We start from the raw sequence: 21,282 nt of genomic DNA, 5'->3' as shown, positions 1-21,282 counted from the left end.
TAACTGTTACAGGACATAGTGTAACTCCTTTTTGAGATATTACTTACCTGGTCATATTTATTTGGCGAGTTAATTATTCAAGTTAATATTCAAAGTGATAAGTAAAGAATTGTTAAATGAGAGGCTTAATCTCTCTAGAACTAAAACATAGGAATGGTTATTGCTTCCAGATTATGTCGTCTTATTAAAACAACACATTTTTGTGAATCTACACAATCTTTTTTTAATGTGGCTCACAGGTGTAATATCTTTATGGAGGAATCACAGCAGTGAAAGGAAACACTGGGGCTGTGAGAGGATCCTCTGATGCAGCGGTGACAGAATCCTCTTGGACCAGAGCGGCTTTAGCAGGATCCTCTGGGAGCAGGGAGGTTGAGAGAGGAGCTCTGGGACTGAAGCAGTCTTGAACATCAGCTCTGGCTGAGGCTACGACCGCAAACTCTGGGACGACCTTGACTGGAACTACTTTGCTGTTATTTCCCATCATGAGAGGAACCTTTGTAGTGGACAGGACGGGCATCAGTGTGGCCCGGTCAGTCATGTCAGAAAACTCTTCTGGGGGTGCAACAGCAGCAGGAACAAGGAGCTCTGGAAAGGTATCTTGTGGAGTTCTGGAGCAGCAGCATTTAGGGCAGCATTCACATTGTTTTCTGAAGCGGCCCTGATTTCTTTGGGACCCATTTGCCTGTGGCAGGAACCTTTGGATCAGACACAACCAAGGCCTGCCAGCCCTGCAAGATGCTAAAGCTGGAGAGATGGAGGGGCCACCTGTGTCAGTCCTCCAGACGCAAAACTGACCCTCTTTTTCACGACCTACAGGACCTGAAACACAATTAGAAATTATACAAGTTACACACACATACATCATAAGGTATAAAAATAAATTTTTACATCTGTGTAGTGTATATGGATTGACTATATAACAGTTGCTGCAGGGATTCTGATCAAACCAAATCAACAAACAAACAACTCATTTTAGCTCATCTTAAACTTACCTTGAACCAGTCATGGGAGAGCATCTCCTCCAGATGAACCCTCTGCTCCGGGTCGCTCTTTAGGCAACCGGGAATAAAACGGCAGCATTCTATGCAGAAAAAATTAGAGAAATGTCTGATTATTTCCTTCAACTTCACACCTGCTTTCTAAACTCTTAAGAGATTCCTGCATTATCCATAAGGCCATTATTTATAAAGCCGCTGTTTTCTCGGTTTTGCATGATTAACATTAAGAATGGCAATTGTTGTTCTTTGTTGTAATGACTTTCTTACATCTGAGAAGCCGGGCTCAATCCAGACATCAGCATCTATCAATATTATATTGCTGCTGTACGGATAACGGTTGGTCATCATGGTAAACAGCAGCCATAATTGTCAAAGCCACCTCTAGAGGAACTGGACTGGGATGGTTGGGCTAGAAGAAAGATTGCTTTTATGATGGTCAGATGGAAGTAGTTTCTGAAATAAGGATTTAGCTTATTGAAATATCTGTATTCTATGTTTTACATAAATCTAAGATGTTATAAATTGCAAACAGTAAATGAGAGGAGATGACAGCGAGAGCACAGTCTACTTACAAGGCTGAGCTACGGCTAGTTTTCTGTCTTCGCTGTGAATTTTACAGCCACCGGAAGACCGTCCTCACGGCGGGTCCGATGGTATACGTCCAGCAAATGAGGTCTATTGCAAGATAAATAATTGTAGTTATTTTATTTAAGTTCACACTGCAGGACTGCAAAAAAAGGCAAATGGTAATTTAAAATGAAAAAACCTGGCTTTCAGGTCAAGGACCCCTTAGACGATAAAGACATGGGGCAGGGACCCCCTGATACAAAATGTCAAACATAGCCTCTGATATTAATAGAAACCAATCATATTACGCTAGTTATATTATGTTAAAACAATTAGAACTATGTTGTTTTACATGCATCATTGTCTGTATATTTTCATATCTTTCAAAAAGATTTATGCATCGTAACATATTTTGCAATTAAACTCACAATTTATTAAGTGGTTCACGGTTGTCTTAATTATTTGCAGTTTCATACATTTTTCTTTTACTGTCAGGTGGACTATCATACAATTACATGTACTTCAGGTTTAATTTTAATAGAACTTTACATTTAATTTTACTGTCAGGTGGACAATTATATTTACAGTACCTGACCTTCAGCTTTAAGTTTAAGACGTCTTTAATGAGATGACTGACCCTGGTGAATTACACAAAGGCTGTCTCTCTATTCTGGTATGGAAGCATATGTGTAGCAAAATTCGATTTGTAATGTAATATGCAAAATGGCAATGCAATATGTAAAATGGCAATTTATTTCTGAATTTAAATTTACATTTTCCCATACATATGTGCAACATTTAGTGCAAAATGAAAATTCAATTATATAATTTAAATTAGCCATTTTCTACACTATTTTAATATGCATATTAAAGCTTTATAAGTTGCAAAATTAAAATGTATTACCCAAATTGATTAGATGTTTTTTAACATGTCCAAGCAAAACCTGTAGCAAAATTATAATTTAAATGCTGTTTTTCCTAAATGCATTTAGACTTGGGGTAAGGACACTTGGGATTGCATTTTCATCGTGATACCGCGTGATAATTGTAGCAAAATGCAATGAGAGTTTCAGAATGCATTCTATGGTGATTTAAATGTCACTTATTTTTCTTAAATGCACTGACACTTACATATATGATGTTTCAATTGCATTTTCATTAAATATCCCGCAATGAATATACACTGAACAAAATTATAAACGCAACACTTTTGTTTTTGCCCCCATTTTTCATGAGCTGAACTCAAAGATCTAAGACTTTTTCTATGTACACAAAAGGCCTATTTCTCTCAAATATTGTTCACAAATCTGTCTAAATCTGTGTTAGTGAGCACTTCTCCTTTGCTGAGATACTCCATCCACCTCACAGGTGTGGCATATCAAGATGCTGATTAGACAGCATGATTATTGTACAGGTGTGCCTTAGGCTGGCCACAATAAAAGGCCACTTTAAAATGTGCAGTTTTACTGTATTGGGGGTCGCGTGGGTCCAAAAACCAGTCAGTATCTGGTGTGACCACCATTTGCCTCACGCAGTGCAACACATCTCCTTTGCATAGAGTTGATCAGGTTGTTGATTGTGGCCTGTGGAATGTTGGTCCACTCCTCTTCAATGGCTGTGTGAAGTTGCTGGATATTGGCAGGAACTGGAACACGCTGTCGTATACGCCGATCCAGAGCATCCAAAAATGCTCAATGGGTGACATGTCCGGTGAGTATGCTGGCCATGCAAGAACTGGGATGTTTTCAGCGTCCAGGAATTGTGCACAGATCCTTGCAACATGGGGTCGTGTATTATCATGCTGCAACATGAGGCGATGGTCGTGGATGAATGGCACAGGATCTCGTCACGGTATCTCTGTGCATCCAAAATGCCATCAGTAGAATGCACCTGTGTTCGTTGTCCATTTAATGAAGCATTTATATAGCGCTTTTATTGTGTATTGCTACACACCCAAAGCGCGTTACAATCATGTGGGGGGTCTCTCCTCAACCACCACCAGTGTGCAGCATCCACTTGGATGATGCGACGGCAGCCACAGGACAACGGCGCCAGTGCGCTCACCACACACCAGCTACAGGTGGAGAGGAGAGAGAGATAGAGCCAATCAAGTGGATGGGGATTATTAGGAGGCCATGATTGACAAGGGCCAGTGGCGGGAATTTGGCCAGGACACAGGGGTTACACCCCTACTCTTAACGATGAGTGTCATGGGATTTTTAATGACCACAGAGAGTCAGGACCTCGGTTTAACGTCTCATCCAAAAGACGGTGCTCTTTTGACAGTATAGTGTCCCCATCACTATACTGGGGCGTTAGGACCCACACAGACTGCAGGGTGAGCACCCCCTGTTGGTCTCACTAACACCTCTACCAACAGCTACCTAGTTTTCCCAGGAGGTCTCCCATCCAGGTACTGACCAGGCTCAGCCCTGCTTAGCTTCCATGGGCAACCGGTCTTGGGCTGCAGGGTGATATGGCTGTGGATAACATACGTCCATAACATACGCCTGCTCACACCATAACCCCACCGCCACCATGGGCCACTCGATCCACAACGTTGACATCAGCAAACAGCTCACCCACACGACGCCATACACGCTGTCTGCCATCTGCCCTGTACAGTGAAAACTGGGATTCATCCGTGAAGAGAACACCTCTCCAAAGTGTCAGATGCCATCGAATGTGAGCACTTGCCCACTCAAGTCGGTTACGACGACGAACTGCAGTCAGGTCGAGACCCCGATGAGGACGACAAGCATGCAGATGAGCTTCCCTGAGACGGTTTCTCAAGCACAGTAACACTATGGTCATTGAACCAGCTTTTGGTACCTTTGGCAGTGTGTGCAGGTGCCAAGTCCTGCTGGAAAATGAAATCAGCATCTCCATAAAGCTTGTCAACAGAAGGAAGCATGAAGTGCTCTAAAAGTTCCTGGTAGATGGCTGCATTGACTGTGGACTTCAGAAAACACAGTGGACCAACACCAGCAGATGACATGGCAGCCCAAATCATCACTGACTGTGGAAACTTCACACTGGACTTCAAGCAACATGGATTCTGTGCCTCTCCACTCTTCCTTCAGACTCTGGGACCTTGATTTCCAAATGAAATGTAAAATTTACTTTCATCTGAAAAGAGGACTTTGGACCACTGAGCAACAGTCCAGTTCTTTTTCTCCACAGCCCAGGTAAGATGCTTCTGACGTTGTCTCTGGTTCAGAAGTGGCTTGGTAGCCCTTTTCCTGAAGACGTCTGAGCGTGGTGACTCTTGATGCACTGACTCCAGCTTCAGTTCTCTCCTTGTGAAGCTCTCCCAAGTGTTTGAATCGGCTTTGCTTGACTGTATTCTCAAGCTTGCGGTCATCCCTGTTGCTTGTGCACCTTTTCCTACCCAAATTCTTCCTTCCAGTCAACTTTGCATTTAATATGCTTTGATACAGCACTCTGTAAACAGCCACACCTTTCAGTAATGACCTTCTGTGACTTACCCTCTTTGTGGAGGGTGTCAATGTTCATCTTCTGGATCATTGCCAAGTCAGCAGTCTTCCCCATTATTGTGGTTTCAAAGAACAAGAGATACCCAGAATTTATACTGTAGGGATGGTCATTTATTCAAACTCAAATGTAAATATTCTAATATTTTGAGATACTGATTTTTGACTTTCATGAGCTGTAAGCTGTAATCATCAAAATTAAAAGAAATAAACATTTGAAATATATCAGTCTGTGTGTAATGAATGAATAATGAATGGAATTAGTGAAATAAATCAACTTTTTGATGACATTCTAATTATATGACCAGCACCTGTATGTGCCGGTGTTGTGCCGAAATCTGCACCCCTGTCAGATTATGCATCCCCTCGTTTAAATCGCTACCTGATTGCCTAATCCCAACCCCACCCCTAATCCTAACCCCTCCCCCACACCTACTCCTAAACCTACCAATACTAGGGGATGCATAATCTGGCAGGGTGCAGAATTCGGCACGAGGCCGGCACATTGACTCCAGGGCTCGACATTAACGCTTCATTAATGCCAGACAAGTAACGTGATTAAAACATCACTAACCAAAAATAACTATGTAAACACCAAAACACAAGTATTATTCAGATTTTATTGCATTTAGAGTAAGTGGCGATTAGTGGATATACCTACTGTATGCTGTTGACAGTATAAGTTTGCGCTGCTGAGGCGAGGTTCACGCAGCGTCGAGGAGAAATCAAAACACGCAACACTAAGAAACTCAGCATACTGAGGTAAAAATTCAAAATGGAAAGTTTTTATATTTAAAATACAGTTAGTTAGGCCACATCACTCAACGTTTTCACCATTATGACTGTTTAATAGTTCTATAAACAGTTCAATGAGCAAATACAATAATATTAGGTCACTTACATTTTTGGCGGAACCACAGCGCATCTCAAAGCAACCATCCGATTCACTGCTGATTGATTCCGTGTTTTGAACGAATCGGTTGAGTCAAAGTTTCATTATCTCATGCATAAACATCGGATGAATCTGCCGTTTGAACGAGTCGTTTGAATGAACGACTCAATGAGTCACTCATTAAACGCTCACTACTGGCACCTACTGGCGTTTTAATTTCATTGAAAAGTATAATTTCCACCATTATTTCTTGTTTGTATATTCTTTTTTTCTTTTTTTTTAAGAATCTCAGTTTAATGTAGTTGTATTTTTCAGTGTAAATTATTTAATTTGATAACGTATAGGTAATAACAATCACATTTTTATAATTGAATTTATAGATCAAATGTAAGAATTTGAAATGAAAGTTAATGAGATTAGTGGGGAAATGCCCTCTATAAAGGTAAAAAAAAAAAAAAAATATATATATATATATATATATATATATATATATATTAAAAAAGCCCTTGGATAAAATATAAAAAACATGCAAATTTATAGCCTATGTCACAGCTGATAGAAAACCGATGGGAATATTGCATTAGAATAAATCATATTTGCAAAAAAACAAAACACACACACATAATACATATATTGTGTGTGTGTGTGTGTGTATATATGTATATGCATATGCTCGATACCATAGAGTCCCCCACATAACAAATCCCAATTTAACCCCTGGTTGTGAGGCCGGTTGGATGTACTGCCAAATTCTCTGAAACGCCTTTGGAGACGGCTTATGGTAGAGAAATGAACATTCAATTCACGGGCAACAGCTCTGGTGGACATTCCTGCAGTCAGCATGCCAATTGCACGCTCCCTCAAAACTTGCGACATTTGCTGTGCAAATGCATTGTGCTGTGTGATAAAACTGCACATTTTAGAGTGGCCTTTTATTGTGGCCAGCCTAAGGCACACCTGTGCAATAATCATGCTGTCTAATCAGCATCTTGATATGCCACACCTGTGAGGTGGATGGAGTATCTTGGCCTTTTGTGTACATAGAAAAAGTCTTAGATCTTTGAGTTCAGCTCATGAAAAATGGGGGCAAAAACAAAAGTGTTGCGTTTATAATTTTGTTCAGTGTAGTTTTAAGTCATTGTGGATTTGAAAATGCATTCCAAGCCGAGCACGCTCCCTACCTGTCAATCATTACATGAAGGCGGGGCTCGCTTTTCACCTGCCTCAACATCTCTCGCTGTTTACACTCGGATTGATGCACATAAGCAAACAGACAGTGCTATTCTACACTTATTTACTACCTTACCTTATATTTTATTACTCTTTTATTTTTAATCCGTAAAATAGCACGTGTTCTGTGGCACCTGAACAAGGACGTGCAGAGAGTTCCTCAGGGGCAGGGGCTCAAATGTAAAAAAAAAAAAGAAAAAAGGGGGGCAATGTGAAAAGAAGATTATATATATATATATATATATATATGGTCAAAAGTTTGGATGCATTAATATGTTTGCAATAAGTCACTTATGGTCATCAAGCCTGCATTTATTTGATCAAAATTTTAATATACTTTAAAATACATTTTATGCAATGCTTATTTATTAGCAGTGTTGGAAACCAGTCATACTTTTTTCAGGATTCCTTGATGAATAAAAAGTTAAATAAGAACAGCATTTATTTAAAATATAACTTTTGTAACAATATACACTACCATTCAAACGCTTGTGGTCAGTATCTTTTAAAAAAAATTTTTTTTAATGAAATTAGTTTTTAATCAGCAAGGAATTGTTAAATTGATAGAAACAGTAATGGTAAAGATCGATATTGTTAGAAAACGTCTCCATTTTGAATAAATGCTGTTCTTTTTAAATTTTTATTTATCAATGAACCCCCAAAAAGTATCACAGGTTCCGAAATAAATAAATAAAATAAAAATAAAAAGCAAAACATTGAGCAGCACAACTGTTTCCAACATTGATAATAAATCAGCATGCTAGAATGATTGGTGAAGGATCATATGACACTGAAGACTGGAATAATGATGCTGAAAATTCAGCTTTGAATCACAGAAATAAATGATATTTTAAAGTAGGCTATATTAAAATAGAAAAACATTCTCATAAATTGTAATATTTCACAATATTACAGCTTTTCTGTATTTTTGATATCGTGTGTTGTTAAATGCAGAGTATCATGTCAGACTCAGGCTGCAGTTTTGCAGGATATTTGCTCTTCAGGTATGAGAGGGAGGAGAATGCACTTTCACAAAGATAGGCTGCAAAAGGCTAAATGCTCATCATGGCCTTTGTTGCCAGGTGAGGAAAGGCAGGATCCAGAACTGAGCGAGAGGGCTCGTCTCATATATGTTTCTGTATGTACTGTCAGTGCTTAAATCAATCAGCTGATCCTGCTCTGTCACTGTCAAATTTGATCCATCCCATGCATTTAAATGGAAACTGTATCCATGTCTTGTCCTTTCGCCATGACTCCGCTTCAGAAAAGTATTCCAAAGTGCCCCCACATCCACAGATGGAAACATGGAAAAAATTCCCTCCTTGACTCGCTCTCTCAATCTTTTCATTTTCTTCAGTAAATCTTGTCATCAAGCTGAATGGCATGTGCATTGCGGCCCTGCATAGATAAGCCATGTATTGTCACCGAACTTTGCAGCCAGCTCTTGCAATGTTTAAGTAAAAACTCGTGAACAGATGCGCATAACTCAAACACACGCGACCAGACTGATCCGAGAAAGCCGTGCAGCTCCGCGTGTTGTTCTCCCGCTGCGGCACACAGAGAAGCGAACAGGCGCGTTTGCAAAGCACTCCGCTTAATAAAATCAACAACTTTTACAACAGAATCCATAACGTCGGCAAATTCTCCGCTCATTTGTTTCGCAGCCAGAGACTCTCTATTCAACATGCAATGAGTCCACAGCACATTTGGGGCTACTTGTTTGACAAGGACGTCCACTTGTTATAATGCGGCCATGGATCTCGCGCCATCAGTGCACAGCGCGATACATTTAGCTCAGAGCAAAATCAATTGCTTTGGAAATTTCAGAGCTTGTAGTGCATTCGGGCAGCTGTTTACAAAACAAACATTCTTCCTCCATTTCATTTCCATCTGCAAAGCGTACAAATGCCAAAAGCTGCGCATCCTTTGAGGCATCTGGCAGCTTCAGTTCTTCTCATCAGATGCCATTTCATCGATCCGCCGAGCAATATTTGTGGTTTTCAGATGATTTACACGGTCGTCATTCCCAAACATTGTTTTGCACATATCAGTGGCTGCAGGCAATATCAGATCTTCTGCTATTTGATATGTTTTTTTGTTTTTTGTTTTGCACTGAGCAAGAGCCACCTGATATGCCGCTTTCAAAGCAAGCTCACCAACTTCAGCTGATTTTCTCATTATTGTCTGTTGCCCTTTGAAAGATTTTGAGGCTGAAAGTATCCCGGTGGTTTGTCTCCAAACGACGCTGCAGCTTCGATGGTTTCATGCTTTCGTTTGACAGTCCAGCTGAACAATAAATAACACACACCGGCAATTCAATGCCGCCCGTGTCCTTATAAACATATCTAAAGCTTGGATTTACTTATGAGTACTTTCTGGACTTATCTCGTTCGCGTTTGGCCGGGGCTTCTGCAGCGGGTTTATTAGCATCCACATCTGGATTTGCACCAGCTGTTTCTGAAAAGGCGGATGAGTCACTTAACGTTACTCGGGTGTAGATATTAAAGAAAGCGACTGTATATAAATTATTAGCCATTTATATTTTTATATATATATATATATATATTGTGCATCATGGTTTTATTAAAGCTGTTAATGTAGTAGCCTAATTATTTTATTTTTTAAATTAAATATTTTATCTTTGATGTTTTTACCCATGTTTATTTTATTTTTTTTAACAAAAAATTATTTGTGATCCAACATTACTTAGCGGACCCCCGGTTGAAGACCCATGATTTAAAGCATTTATTTTCCTTTATAGATGCACACCTAAAATAATAAATTATAAAAGAGGCTGTGTAATATTTTTGGTTATGACAGTAAACTCACCTTCGCTCCTCGTGATCTCGCCACAGTCCAGATGTGACTGTGTTAAAATGTTATTATTTGGCATTTCACATTTATTGAGTCATTTGGGGTTTTGACAGGTATTTCAAATCATATTCAGGTTTAAATTTTCGTATCGTTTATTCTCTCTCTATTGGCTCATTAAGATTATTTCATTCATCTGAAGTGGTTGTGTGTTTTCTCACAGCCGCATGAGGGCGCGAGACATCGCTTTCATCATGAAATGCGGCATCTCCAGCATCTCCAGACACTGTAAAATCAGTTTCCTCCACTAGATGGCAGCATTTCAAAACACAATCAAGCTTGTTTAATAGGATAATGTTGTTACTTAATTATTTCCTAAATAATTAAATGAGGTGATGATAATAAACACCAAAACCTTGATGCATCTGTCCATCTAATTCAGCTTTGTTCAGAGGAAGGAGATGAGGACATTTGCATCAATTCGTAATGAAACTGACCAATAAGTTTATGGTGGATCATCAACTGTAATCGTGTTTATAACAGCAGCTAATGTTTTTAAACGAGATTGTGTTCTCATCCACACCAGCTGTGAGTCGTCTCTGAACAGATTATTTATAAATGTGCCATGTGATATAATTATAACCCTTTTTATTTAGTACATCACCTTAGTATGAAGGGAAAATCAACCACACAGTGTAAACCACACATAATCATGCCATTAACATGTGGGATATAGATCTAATTAAAGAATCTGATTTCAAATGTGTAACAGCACTAAAGAAAACGCTCCAATTTGCCATTCTTTTCTAATTTAACACCACATTATATGAGCAGCATAACAGTGAAAATAAAGCTGTATGCACTTCACAAATCCAGATGATTCATGTTATCCAGCATGATGTTTCAGGTCATTTATTACTACTAATAATGCTAATACTATTTAGGAAAATGATTGTAAAAAAACAAGGAGGAGATGATTTAATAGAGAATTTCATTGTTTATTATTAGAAGAAACATAAAATAAAACGCATACACTACCGGTCAAAAGTCTGGAATTATTATGATTTTTAAATGTTCTTAAATGCATCCTTGGTGAGAGCAAAATACTTATATTTAATCAATAAGACAATTAAAGCAGTAATATTGTGAAATATCAGCCTATAAAATGTCAATTATTCCAGGAAAAGATGAATTTTCAGCATCGTTACTGAAAACAGCTGTGTTGCTTAATATTTTTGTGGAAAGCATTATAATGAAAAGGTTGGGGAAAGAAAATGAATACTTTAAGCAAGGATGCATTACACTGATAAAAAGTGACAATAGGAGACATACATTTCTATTTAAAATGAATGCTAGAGAATCAAAAACATTAAGCAGCACAATATTCGATATTGATAAGAAATGTTTCTTGAGCAGCAAATCAGCACATTACAATGATTTCTGAAGGATCATGTGACACTAATGATGCTGAAAATATTTGTATTAGAAATAAAATCACATTTCAAAATATAGGCTATTCAAATACAACACATTAAATTGTAATAATATTTCACAATATTAGTGTTTTTACTGTATTGCCAAGCATAATTGACCCTTTCAAAAGAAAATTATTACAACCTCTTGACCGGCAACATCTAAACGGTCCCTTATTTGATAAATGACATATGACAGTTAGTTTTGTGTGAGTCCTCACAAGATAATATTGTAAACTGTATGCATTCTGCATTTTGGACATAATTAGGCCTGAATGAGACAGGAGCTGGGGTGTCTTCAAGTGTTACTTTACCACTAATGGACTACTAACTAGTTGACCTCTACAGCCAACTACCGCACCATGTGTCAAATCACTCAAACCCAACTCAAAACGGTTGCTATTGTTGTGAGATCAAGAGGAAGGGCGTATGTTAATTCATGTAGTTATGTTCAAATTAGTGGTCAGGCAACTGCAAGTCTTCTATTCCACAAATCTATATTGGCAAAATAGTGTGCGATTACGCAAAGATACACTGAGATTACTGCAAATACAGCACCCATAATCAAAGTCTCTATTAACAGAATACGAGCCGTTCTTTTCCAACGAGGAGAGGAGCCAATGCAGCTCACTGGACGTCCAGCCGGGCGGCTCTCCCACATTCTGCGGCAGTGACTCAGCATTGGCATGAGGTTAAACTCGGCTCTCCGCTTGGACAGCGTCAAAGTGTCTATGCCAGCGGTGTGACTGGCATCACTGATACGCCAGGCAGTTGTGCGGCGTGCACTCTTCCTGCTCCTCCAGCTCGGGGCACGGCGTGCCGCTGTTGGCGGGTTTGAGCAGGATGTAACGGGTGCGATGGCGCAGGCCGCCCCGAGAGCACGGCCCCAGACACAGGCCCCAGGACGACCACATCGACACCTCGCAGTCCAACGGCGTTTCTGCAAAACATGCAGGAGTCATGAGGGGATCGTTAGACAAAAAAGCCATCTGGAAGCAATCTGTCAAGAGATTATGTTTATGTGCATGTTTATGCATGGTCAATTAATGAAAAACAGACCACTGGAGTACTTGGGCTGTAGGACCGAGTGGCTTAGATATCCCGAATAATTGAACAAATGTGTATTTTTTTAGTAGGTTAGTGGGTCATTTTATAATTTAGGGTATACAGTTCATGTGCATTTTCTTAAGAAATATAAAATTTTATCCATTAAGAGAATTTATACTACAAATCTCACTCATATATTTTGCACCCTGTTTTTCAGTTCGGCTTAAATTTCAGTTTTTGCAATGTCCGCTTTTTGAATGGAGTGTAAAATAATAAATAAAAATGTTAAAGCCTATATCTGTGTTAAATTTATTTCTACAATCTAAACCTTAGAAGATTTCATTTTCTTTCAAATATTTCAATGTACTCATGTCCTTTGAATGTTTTTTCTACATTAGATCTCAAATGACCTATTGTCAAGGAGTATATTAATTGCCTGTCAACTATGTTGGATACATAGTTATGGTTTGCAATATTTTTTTATGATTGTAATTTAAATAAATATAAAAATCTGAGGTTAATCTAATCAAGAAAACAACATCTGGTTGGTCAAACAAAGCCTGCTACTGAGTCAAAATGGTGAAAGTGTCAATTGTTACGTGTCAATCTGTACTTTGTTTGTAATATTGCTGACAAACTCAAAACATATTTTTCTTTGTAATATCAAAATGATGTTTAATGATAAAGCTTGGCAACTAGCAGATAAGTTACACTTATAAAATATATCAACTAAAACCAAATGGGTGTTTTATAGAGAAAGCATATTGTTTTTATATTTATCTAGACTTAATGTACTCTAAATTATAGAATGACTCCTATGCATTCAGATTGAAAGTCCCAGTTTGTGTGTTATACTAGCAATGTGTCATGGAAACTGTAGTAATAAATGCTAGTTAGTGGAACAACACATGCTTCAATTTTTGTGGAAGCAAATAAAAAGTGTTTACCACATGTGGTGTGCATTAAGGTTCATCAAGTTTCAACTGTTTACTTCCCACCCCCAAAAAAAACACTGCAACGCGTGAAATCGTGCACAATTCTGCGGTAAACCAAAACATCTTTGGATTTACCAGCCAAATGAAATGTGCAACAGTGAAAACTGAGGATTACGATCAAGAGACCGAATGCTCTGCAATTGAATGCAGATCTACCTGAGAATCTGTTGGGTTTGGTTGTGTCAGGCAGGATGTGATTGGACACTCGGTTCTGTTGACGGACGTGCTTGCCCTGTCTCTTCACCCAAATGGTGGCCAGAGGCGGGAGTTCGGTTAGCCGAGGGTAATAGAAGGAATTTGCCGGGTGGTTTGGCTTCTGAGAGGTGATCTGAATGAGAATAAAACAGATATTGATGCAATAGAGCGGTGATTTGCATCAGCCAAAATACTGCCAGAATGTAAGACATTGATTTCTAAATGTAAACTTTAAAAAAATAAAATCTATAAACAAAATATATAAAATTCATATGTAAACCATTTCCTGAATCAGGACTCCCATGGTCATGGAAATGTCTGGGAAATTATAACATTATGATTTCTAGGCAAAAGCTGATCAAATTCACTGAAAAAAAGAGAAAATTAATCATTTAATTTACTTTTGGAAACCCATATTATTACTTAAAACACAAAGGTAGTTCTTTATAGCAGAATGTCCAACCTGCACTTCTCTATTAAGTGAAAGTAAACAAGGACTGTGGCTGAATAATGACTTTTCATCCTCATCATATGGACCACTTTTATGATGTTTTTATTATGCTTTTTTTTGTGGTTGTTGTCTATTTTGTGCTTGACAGCTCCTGGTCCCCCATCCACTATCATTATGGAAGAGAGCAGAGTGAACATTCTTCAGAATTTCTCCTTTTGTGTTCCATATTGACTTGAAAGAACATGAGGGTGAGTAAAACATTTGTTTTTGGATAAACTATCCTTTTAAAAGTCATGGAAATGTCTATAGTGAATACATTGGTAACACTTTAGATTAGGGAACCTTATCCAGTCACCATGAACAAAAGGTAAAGCCATGAAAATGCATTGGTCAAAAATGCCAGAACATTCTACAATTACAAGTGAACAAGCAACATTTGAATAGTTCTCTCACTGTGAACAATGTACTCTCTAATTAAAAGGTTTAGAGTCTGTAAGATGTTTTTGAAAGGCATTTCTTAGTCTCGTCAAGGCATGTACTCTAAAATAGAAAAGTGTTAGTTGAATAATTTAAAATATTTTTCTGTATTTTTATCTATTTTAAAATGTAATTTATTCCTGTGATCAAAGCTGAATTTTCTGCGTAACTACTCCAGTCTTCAGTGTCACATGATCCTTCAGAAATCATTCTAATATGCTAAACACAAAAAATGGCTTTACTACCACTTTAAAAAATAAAGTTTTTAAATGGTAGTGTATAGCTGAATCATAGGAAGCGTATCTTACCATGGTGATATTTTCTGGGGGTGTTGTTGGAAAGTTTGGTGAGGAGAAAGTGAAGCCGCTATCTGTGCCAGCATCAAATGGGTGCAAGTCGAAGGTCACTTCCTGTTTCCACTGCCCACCCTCACACAGGTTCAGACTGTCAACCCCCACAAACCAGTCAGGACTAGGGATCACTTTCACTATCAGAGACAGCTGTGAGAGAAAACACAACATGATCAGGTCACTCTCGTGCTGAAAACGTACACACAGACCTTATCAGTGCTTATTTAACCCTTTTTCCAGCATGCTCTGCTAACATAATTGGCTTCATAAGTCACATCTGTAACTTTTCTTTGTTGCCATTTCCAGTATTTTCCACTCCTTCCTGTGTATGTTAGGTTAGACCATCTGGGTTTTTTTCTCTAAATGGTGATGAATGTTTCCTTTTTGACTATGACCTCATTCAGGAAGAGCCCTTGGGTCAGAGCAGGATGAGGGAACAGCCACACCACGCAGTCGCAGAGAGAAATGAGCCATGGAGCGACATCGCCTATTTTAGGACCAGCACAAGCCTGATATTCAGCCAAAGATGATTCATCAGACATACAATAAATCCTAACAGATCCTGTCTGCTTGAGTTCACATAAGGTATATCAGTCAAACCTCCCTACAAAAAAAGAAATCACATGGTAGATGTTCAAATTTTCTGAACAAAATGTAAGGGCAAAATCAGCTAGTGTGTTCTGGATAGTTGCTTACTAGCCCAAGCCAAAAGGGAACTTTAGTACTTTTCACACTTGATTGATTGAATGAATCATTTATATATCATCCGGGGTTATTCCCTCTCTTAATTAGCCAACCCTGGCTTAATCTAAATGGTTTTACACTGTTTATAATTTAACAAGGGTTAAAATTTATTCCTGGGTATTTATAAACTCACGTTTCACAATATATATTCCTAAACCCAGGCTTAACATATTCATATTTGCGGTGTCAGTGAGACTGATTAGACTAACGCATGCAGTGCTGGACCGGTTTAAATAAAGACTCCAGTGTTGTATGTCCTTGCATTATATTTTCAGACTGTACTATCAAGTTTTTCCTGAATGGTCTATTCAGACTATAAAAGGTAAGAATAAAACAGGTCTCTTCACTTCATTTCACACATTTTCTGTCACCATTTGAAATTTTTTCATCAAATGCTGAAATAACTGTTCGTTGTTTCAAAGCATGTGAATATGAGACACATGTTTGGCTGTCGGTTATTAAGCATCTAACAGTAACATTCAAACACTGCAACACTTTATACTGTACACATGTGGGACCGCAATGTGGGGTTAACACCGTAAAACTGCTGCTAACCCTGCTCTGGAGGAGGATAACCCTGGTTAAAAAGCAGCGCTAACCCCTGCACTGTAAAAAAAAAAAAATTCCGTAAAATGTACGGTAAAAAAACGTCAGCTGTGGTTGCCAGAATTCTACCGTAAAAATACGGTAACAACATTTTAGGTTTTACGGTTTTAACTTAAATTTACAGTTAAATACTGTAATTTCATTATCTTCTATAATGTTAATATACCAACCTATTGAAATACTGAAATCCGTTTTGTACCTTTGAAATACACTGATAACCACCAAATGCAGGTGATGATGAGAAAGCCACATGATGAACCAAAGCCCATCACAAGCAGCTTTTAAATAATAACATATATAGAAGGTGCACAGTGTCATTCACACAAACACTAAACCATCATGGTGAGACTCATTAAACTGAAATATGCAATAAACATTAATTTAACAACATTAGATGTAACATACAACCCTAATAAACATAACTGATAAGAAAAAACTAAGAAGAAACAGTCATGAAGAAAAAACATCAAATTCAAACAAAATTTGAAATGCAATGCAGGGAATTCTGGAACGTCAGTTTATGGTTTTTCCCTGTAAAGTTTACAGGAACTTACCATTAACCATTTAACATGTTTTTACTGTAGCATTTTCACAGTTTTTTACCGTTAAAATCACGGTCATTTTTTTACAGTGTGTTTCTAAATTACAAGTGTGAAACTTACCTTTACCTGAGTTTAAAAGCAGGGTTTACAGCAATAATAACCCTGGGTTAAATAGTGTCAAAAGCCCTTTAAAATTCAGATTCAAAAACAGCATTCAGATTAAATGTAGAGAAAATGAGATTTTATGAAATGTCCTGCTAATTAGTTTGGTCTCTCTCCAGAGTTTCAGAAGAAATCTTAAAAATGCCTCAAACGAAGAATTGCAATCCAAACATCTGTAATACAAAAATTAACAAACACGTCCACAATTTTAGTGTTCTATAATCTGTAAAGTATTTTAATATCTCATTGGAAATTACAAGAGAATCATTTGAGGCAAAGTTGACACTTAAAGCATCATTTAAATTAACTAATACATTAAGTCTGTGATTCTAAACTAGGAGGTCAAAAATGTTTATTATTTAATTAATAAAATATTTTATATAACAAATAAATTAAAACTCCCCAAAATCAATTTCTTCAGCTAGGAAACTATTTTTCATTTTAATTTGTCCTCTCAACAACTGTTGTTTTTCCTTAAGATCACTTTGAAACTTCTGGAATCACAACATGAATCACAATGAATTATTTTATACTTTGAGGGCTCTGGAGTCAACATGTTTGAGCACCACTACATTAAGCCTCTTCAGCTACTGAAGAGCAGACAGAATACTGAATCACTCAAAGAGTTCCTCAAAGAACCTTCCATTGAACAGTTCTTAAAAGAACCAATTTTTTTTTTTTCTTAGTGTGAAGAACATTTTAATAATCTAAAGAACCTTTTTCCACAATTAAGAACCTTTTTGTCCAATGGAAACTTTCAATGGATGTTAAAGGTTCTTCATGGGACCATCAATGCCAATAAAGAACCTTTATTTTTAGGAGTGCAGATCCATTATTTTAGTGTGAATTACTCACAACAGGTCATTCCTAAAGCAAACATTAAAAGCCGAACAGATATATTTGTAGTCTGCACTTTGCCTCCATATTTGGGCCACAATTTTGGTACCTTATGACAACATCCAGTTTACAGCTGACTTTTCACCAGACTGGATTTACTCCCGTCTCTCCCTCACATCTCTCCTACGTCTCTTCTCATTCTGTGGCTTTTCCAGGAATACCTCCTGCTATATCAATTTCTCTGGCGTGAGAGGCGAGCAGTGCCTCATCCCTCTGCTGTCTGTTCCGGCCCTGCGCTAATAGAGCTCAATCTCTCTTCAGGGCACAAAGTCACACTAACACATAATTGCCAAACCAATGCCCTGATTTGCCAGAATAGTGCGTCAGGAAAAATAATACACAACTCAACTATTCCTCTGTCTGTCTGCATGCACAGCTGGAACATGCTGTGGTTTCTTACATGGCTCACTCTTTGTAGAAATCCACATTGCTGCCGCTGTCTGGATCTTATTAAATGCAAAAGAACCTTGATTTTGGGCAGCATTTTGCTGTTTCTGATTTACTTATTTTCCTGTTGATTTGAGGATCATGCATTTGCGGGAATCTGAAATTTGACACCATGTCTGTTTTTTAGAGATCTTAATTAAACACACTGCATGTCAGCTATAGCCCAACAGTATATTTAGGTAGTTTCTTGGAAAATGACACAGAAGGATGATAAATGTTGCTTTCACAGGCAGTATACAGAGGTAAGGCGGCATCGAGGCACGTTTAATCCAGTGTTTGTGTAACATCTTGTCTATGGAGACACCTTTAAACCCACAAAACTGTGGTAAAAATGTTATTTAGTAGACAAACAAGAAATAGACTGAAACAGTGTTTTACATTTTCTAAAGAGCACACGAGTTGTGCAGTTCTGAGTGCTTTTATTGCATTGCTAATGCGGTTTCTATGGTTTTCTGATTTTAAACTGCATGTCAAAAAAGCATTTTCAGTTGATTTTGGTATGTCTTGGGTAAAAAGTGATTGCTGTGATTAGTTATCAAAACTTAAAATTCAGCATTACAATAAGTAATGATGCATTGTTTCAACTTAATTAAGTGTTAATGCTTTACTTAAAATTATAAGTTTAGTTAACTTAGTTAAGTTGGATATTTAAGTTATCTCATCAAGTTTTATGTTGTTATAACCAGTGTTGGGGGTAAGGCATTACAAGTAATGTGAGTTACGTAATCAAATTACTTTTTAAGTAACTAGTAAAGTAACGAGTTACTTTTTAATTTAGAAGAAAATATTTGAGTTACTTTTTCAAATAAGTAACTCCAGTTATTTGTTTCCCATGTATTGACTGACAGCTCTCGTGTTGCCATGTTGAGAGAAATCAGGAGTAAGTGCAGAGGCGTTGTGTGCGCTGTGTGAACATGATGCTTACTAAAGTTCTAGACTAAATATGAACATGTATTAACTCATCTCACCTGCACAAAAACAAATTCAGTATTCATCAAACAATAAAAAGAGTCAAATGCAAACTCAGAATATTATACCAACCTGCAATTATCAAATATGTTAAATAAGACAAATATAATTTATGTACAACCCGAATTCCGGAAATGTTGGGACGTTTTTTAAATTTGAATAAAATAAAAAGACTTTCAAAATCACATGAGCCAATACTTTATTCACAATAGAACATAGATAACAAAGGTTTAAACTGAGAATTTTTACAATTGTATGCACAAAATTAGCCTGCTAATTGATGCCTGCTACAGGTCTCAAAATAGTTGGGACGGGGGCATGTTTACCATGGTGTAGCATCTCCTCTTCTTTTCAAAAGAAGACGTTTGAAGACGTCTGGGCATCGAGGTTATGAGTTTCTGGAGTTTAGGTGTTGGAATTTGGTCCCATTCTTGCCTGATATAGGTTTCCTGCTGCTGAAGAGTTTGTGGTCGTCTTTGATGTATTTTTCGTTTAATGATGCACCAAATGTTCTCTATAGGTGAAAGATCTGGACTGCAGGCAGGCCAATTCAGCACCCGGACTCTTCTACTACGAAGCCTTGCCGTTGCAATAGCTGCAGTATGTGATTTTGCATTGTCCTGCTGAAATACACAAGGCCTTCCCTGAAATAGACGTCATCTGGAGGGGAGCATATGTTGCTCTAAAACCTTTATATATCTTTCAGCATTCATAGTGCCTTCCAAAACAGGCAAGCTGCCCATACCGTATGCAGTTATGCACCCCCATACCATCAGAGATGCTGGCTTTTGAACTGAACACTGATGACACGCTGGAAAGTCCCCCTCCTCTTTAGCCCAGAGGACATCCATGATTTCCAACAAGAATGTCAAATTTGGACTCGTCTGACCATAGAACACTTTTCCACTTTGAAACAGTCCATTTTAAATGAGCCTTGGCCCGCAGGACACGACGGCGCTTCTGGACCATGTTCACATATGGCTTCTTTTTTGCATGATAGAGTTTTAGTTGGCATCTGCAGATGGCACGGCGGATTGTGTTTACCAACAGTGGTTTCTGGAAGTATTCCTGGGCCCATTTAGTAATGTCAATGACAGAATCATGCCGATGAGTGATGCAGTCATCTGAGGGCCTGAAGACCACGGGCATCCAACAAAGGTCTTCGGCCTTGTCCCTTACACACTGAGATTTCTCTAGTTTCTCTGAATCTTTTGATGATGTTATGCACTGTAGATGATGAGATTTGCAAAGCCTTTGAAATTTGATGTTAAGGAACGTTGTTTTTAAAGTATTCCACAATCTTTTTACGCACTCTTTCACAGATTGGAGAGCCTCTGCCCATCTTTACTTCTGAGAAACTCTGCCTCTCTAAGACATCCCTTTTATGTTACAGACCTGATGTCAATTAACTTAATTAGTTGCTAGATGTTCTCCCAGCTGAATCTTTTAAAAATTTCTTGCTTTTTCAGCCCTTTGTTGCTCCTGTGCCAACTTTTTTGTAGCAGGCATCAAATTTGAAATGAGCTCATTTAGTGGATAAAAGTGTAAAATTTCTCTGTTTAAACATTTATGTTATCTATGTTGTATTGTGAATAAAATATTGGCTCATGTGATTTAAAAGTCTTTTTTTTTTAAATTCAAAATTTTTAAAAACACATCACAACATTTCCGGAATTCGGGTTGCATTTAATCCCATTTTATTAACCAGTGTGTTTGCTACTGACCTTCGATGATCCACATTTGTGTTTAATTTTTGTTATTGCGGAATAGCGTTGAACTTTCTTCTCCTGCATCATATTCTTCATGCAATTAGTTTGAGCTGCGCCCTCTACTGTATATTAAAAACAAACAAGCAAGCCCTGCATAGATTTATAAAGTAACTCAAAAATAATGTAACAAATTACTTTCCATAAAAAGTAACATAATTATTTAC

At 37.8% G+C, this 21,282-nt stretch overlaps 2 protein-coding genes across 8 annotated transcripts in view; one reads left to right on the top strand and one right to left on the bottom strand.

Annotated features, from left to right (window-relative positions):
* Positions 1-16,055, top strand: part of LOC131553500 (uncharacterized) — a 25,817-nt gene extending 9,762 nt beyond the window's left edge. For 4 of the 6 annotated variants that reach the window (XR_009274198.1, XR_009274197.1, XR_009274196.1 and 1 more), the window contains one exon: positions 12,051-12,182. The gene's annotated coding sequence lies outside the window, so the exon portion shown is untranslated. Of the gene's footprint in view, positions 1-239; positions 377-12,050; positions 12,183-14,303; positions 14,404-15,386 lie in introns of those variants that run through there. The other 2 variants (XR_009274199.1, XR_009274194.1) reach the window with 2 other exon arrangements.
* spon2a (spondin 2a, extracellular matrix protein) overlaps positions 10,973-21,282 on the bottom strand; it is a 24,229-nt gene continuing 13,919 nt past the window's right edge. For both annotated transcript variants that reach the window (XM_058798212.1, XM_058798213.1), the window contains 3 exons: positions 14,941-15,132; positions 13,666-13,837; positions 10,973-12,407 (listed from right to left, as the gene is read on the bottom strand). In XM_058798212.1, coding sequence (XP_058654195.1) covers positions 12,220-12,407; positions 13,666-13,837; positions 14,941-15,132 — 552 coding nt within the window. In that variant the 3' untranslated portion in view covers positions 10,973-12,219. The remainder of the gene's footprint in view (positions 12,408-13,665; positions 13,838-14,940; positions 15,133-21,282) is intronic.

This window comes from Onychostoma macrolepis, chromosome 14, assembly GCF_012432095.1.
Source record: "Onychostoma macrolepis isolate SWU-2019 chromosome 14, ASM1243209v1, whole genome shotgun sequence".
In the NCBI taxonomy this organism is placed as follows: Eukaryota; Metazoa; Chordata; class Actinopteri; order Cypriniformes; family Cyprinidae; genus Onychostoma; species Onychostoma macrolepis.
The sequence above is the reverse complement of the archived record's forward strand: the minus strand, read 5'-3'. Positions and strand labels throughout refer to the sequence as shown.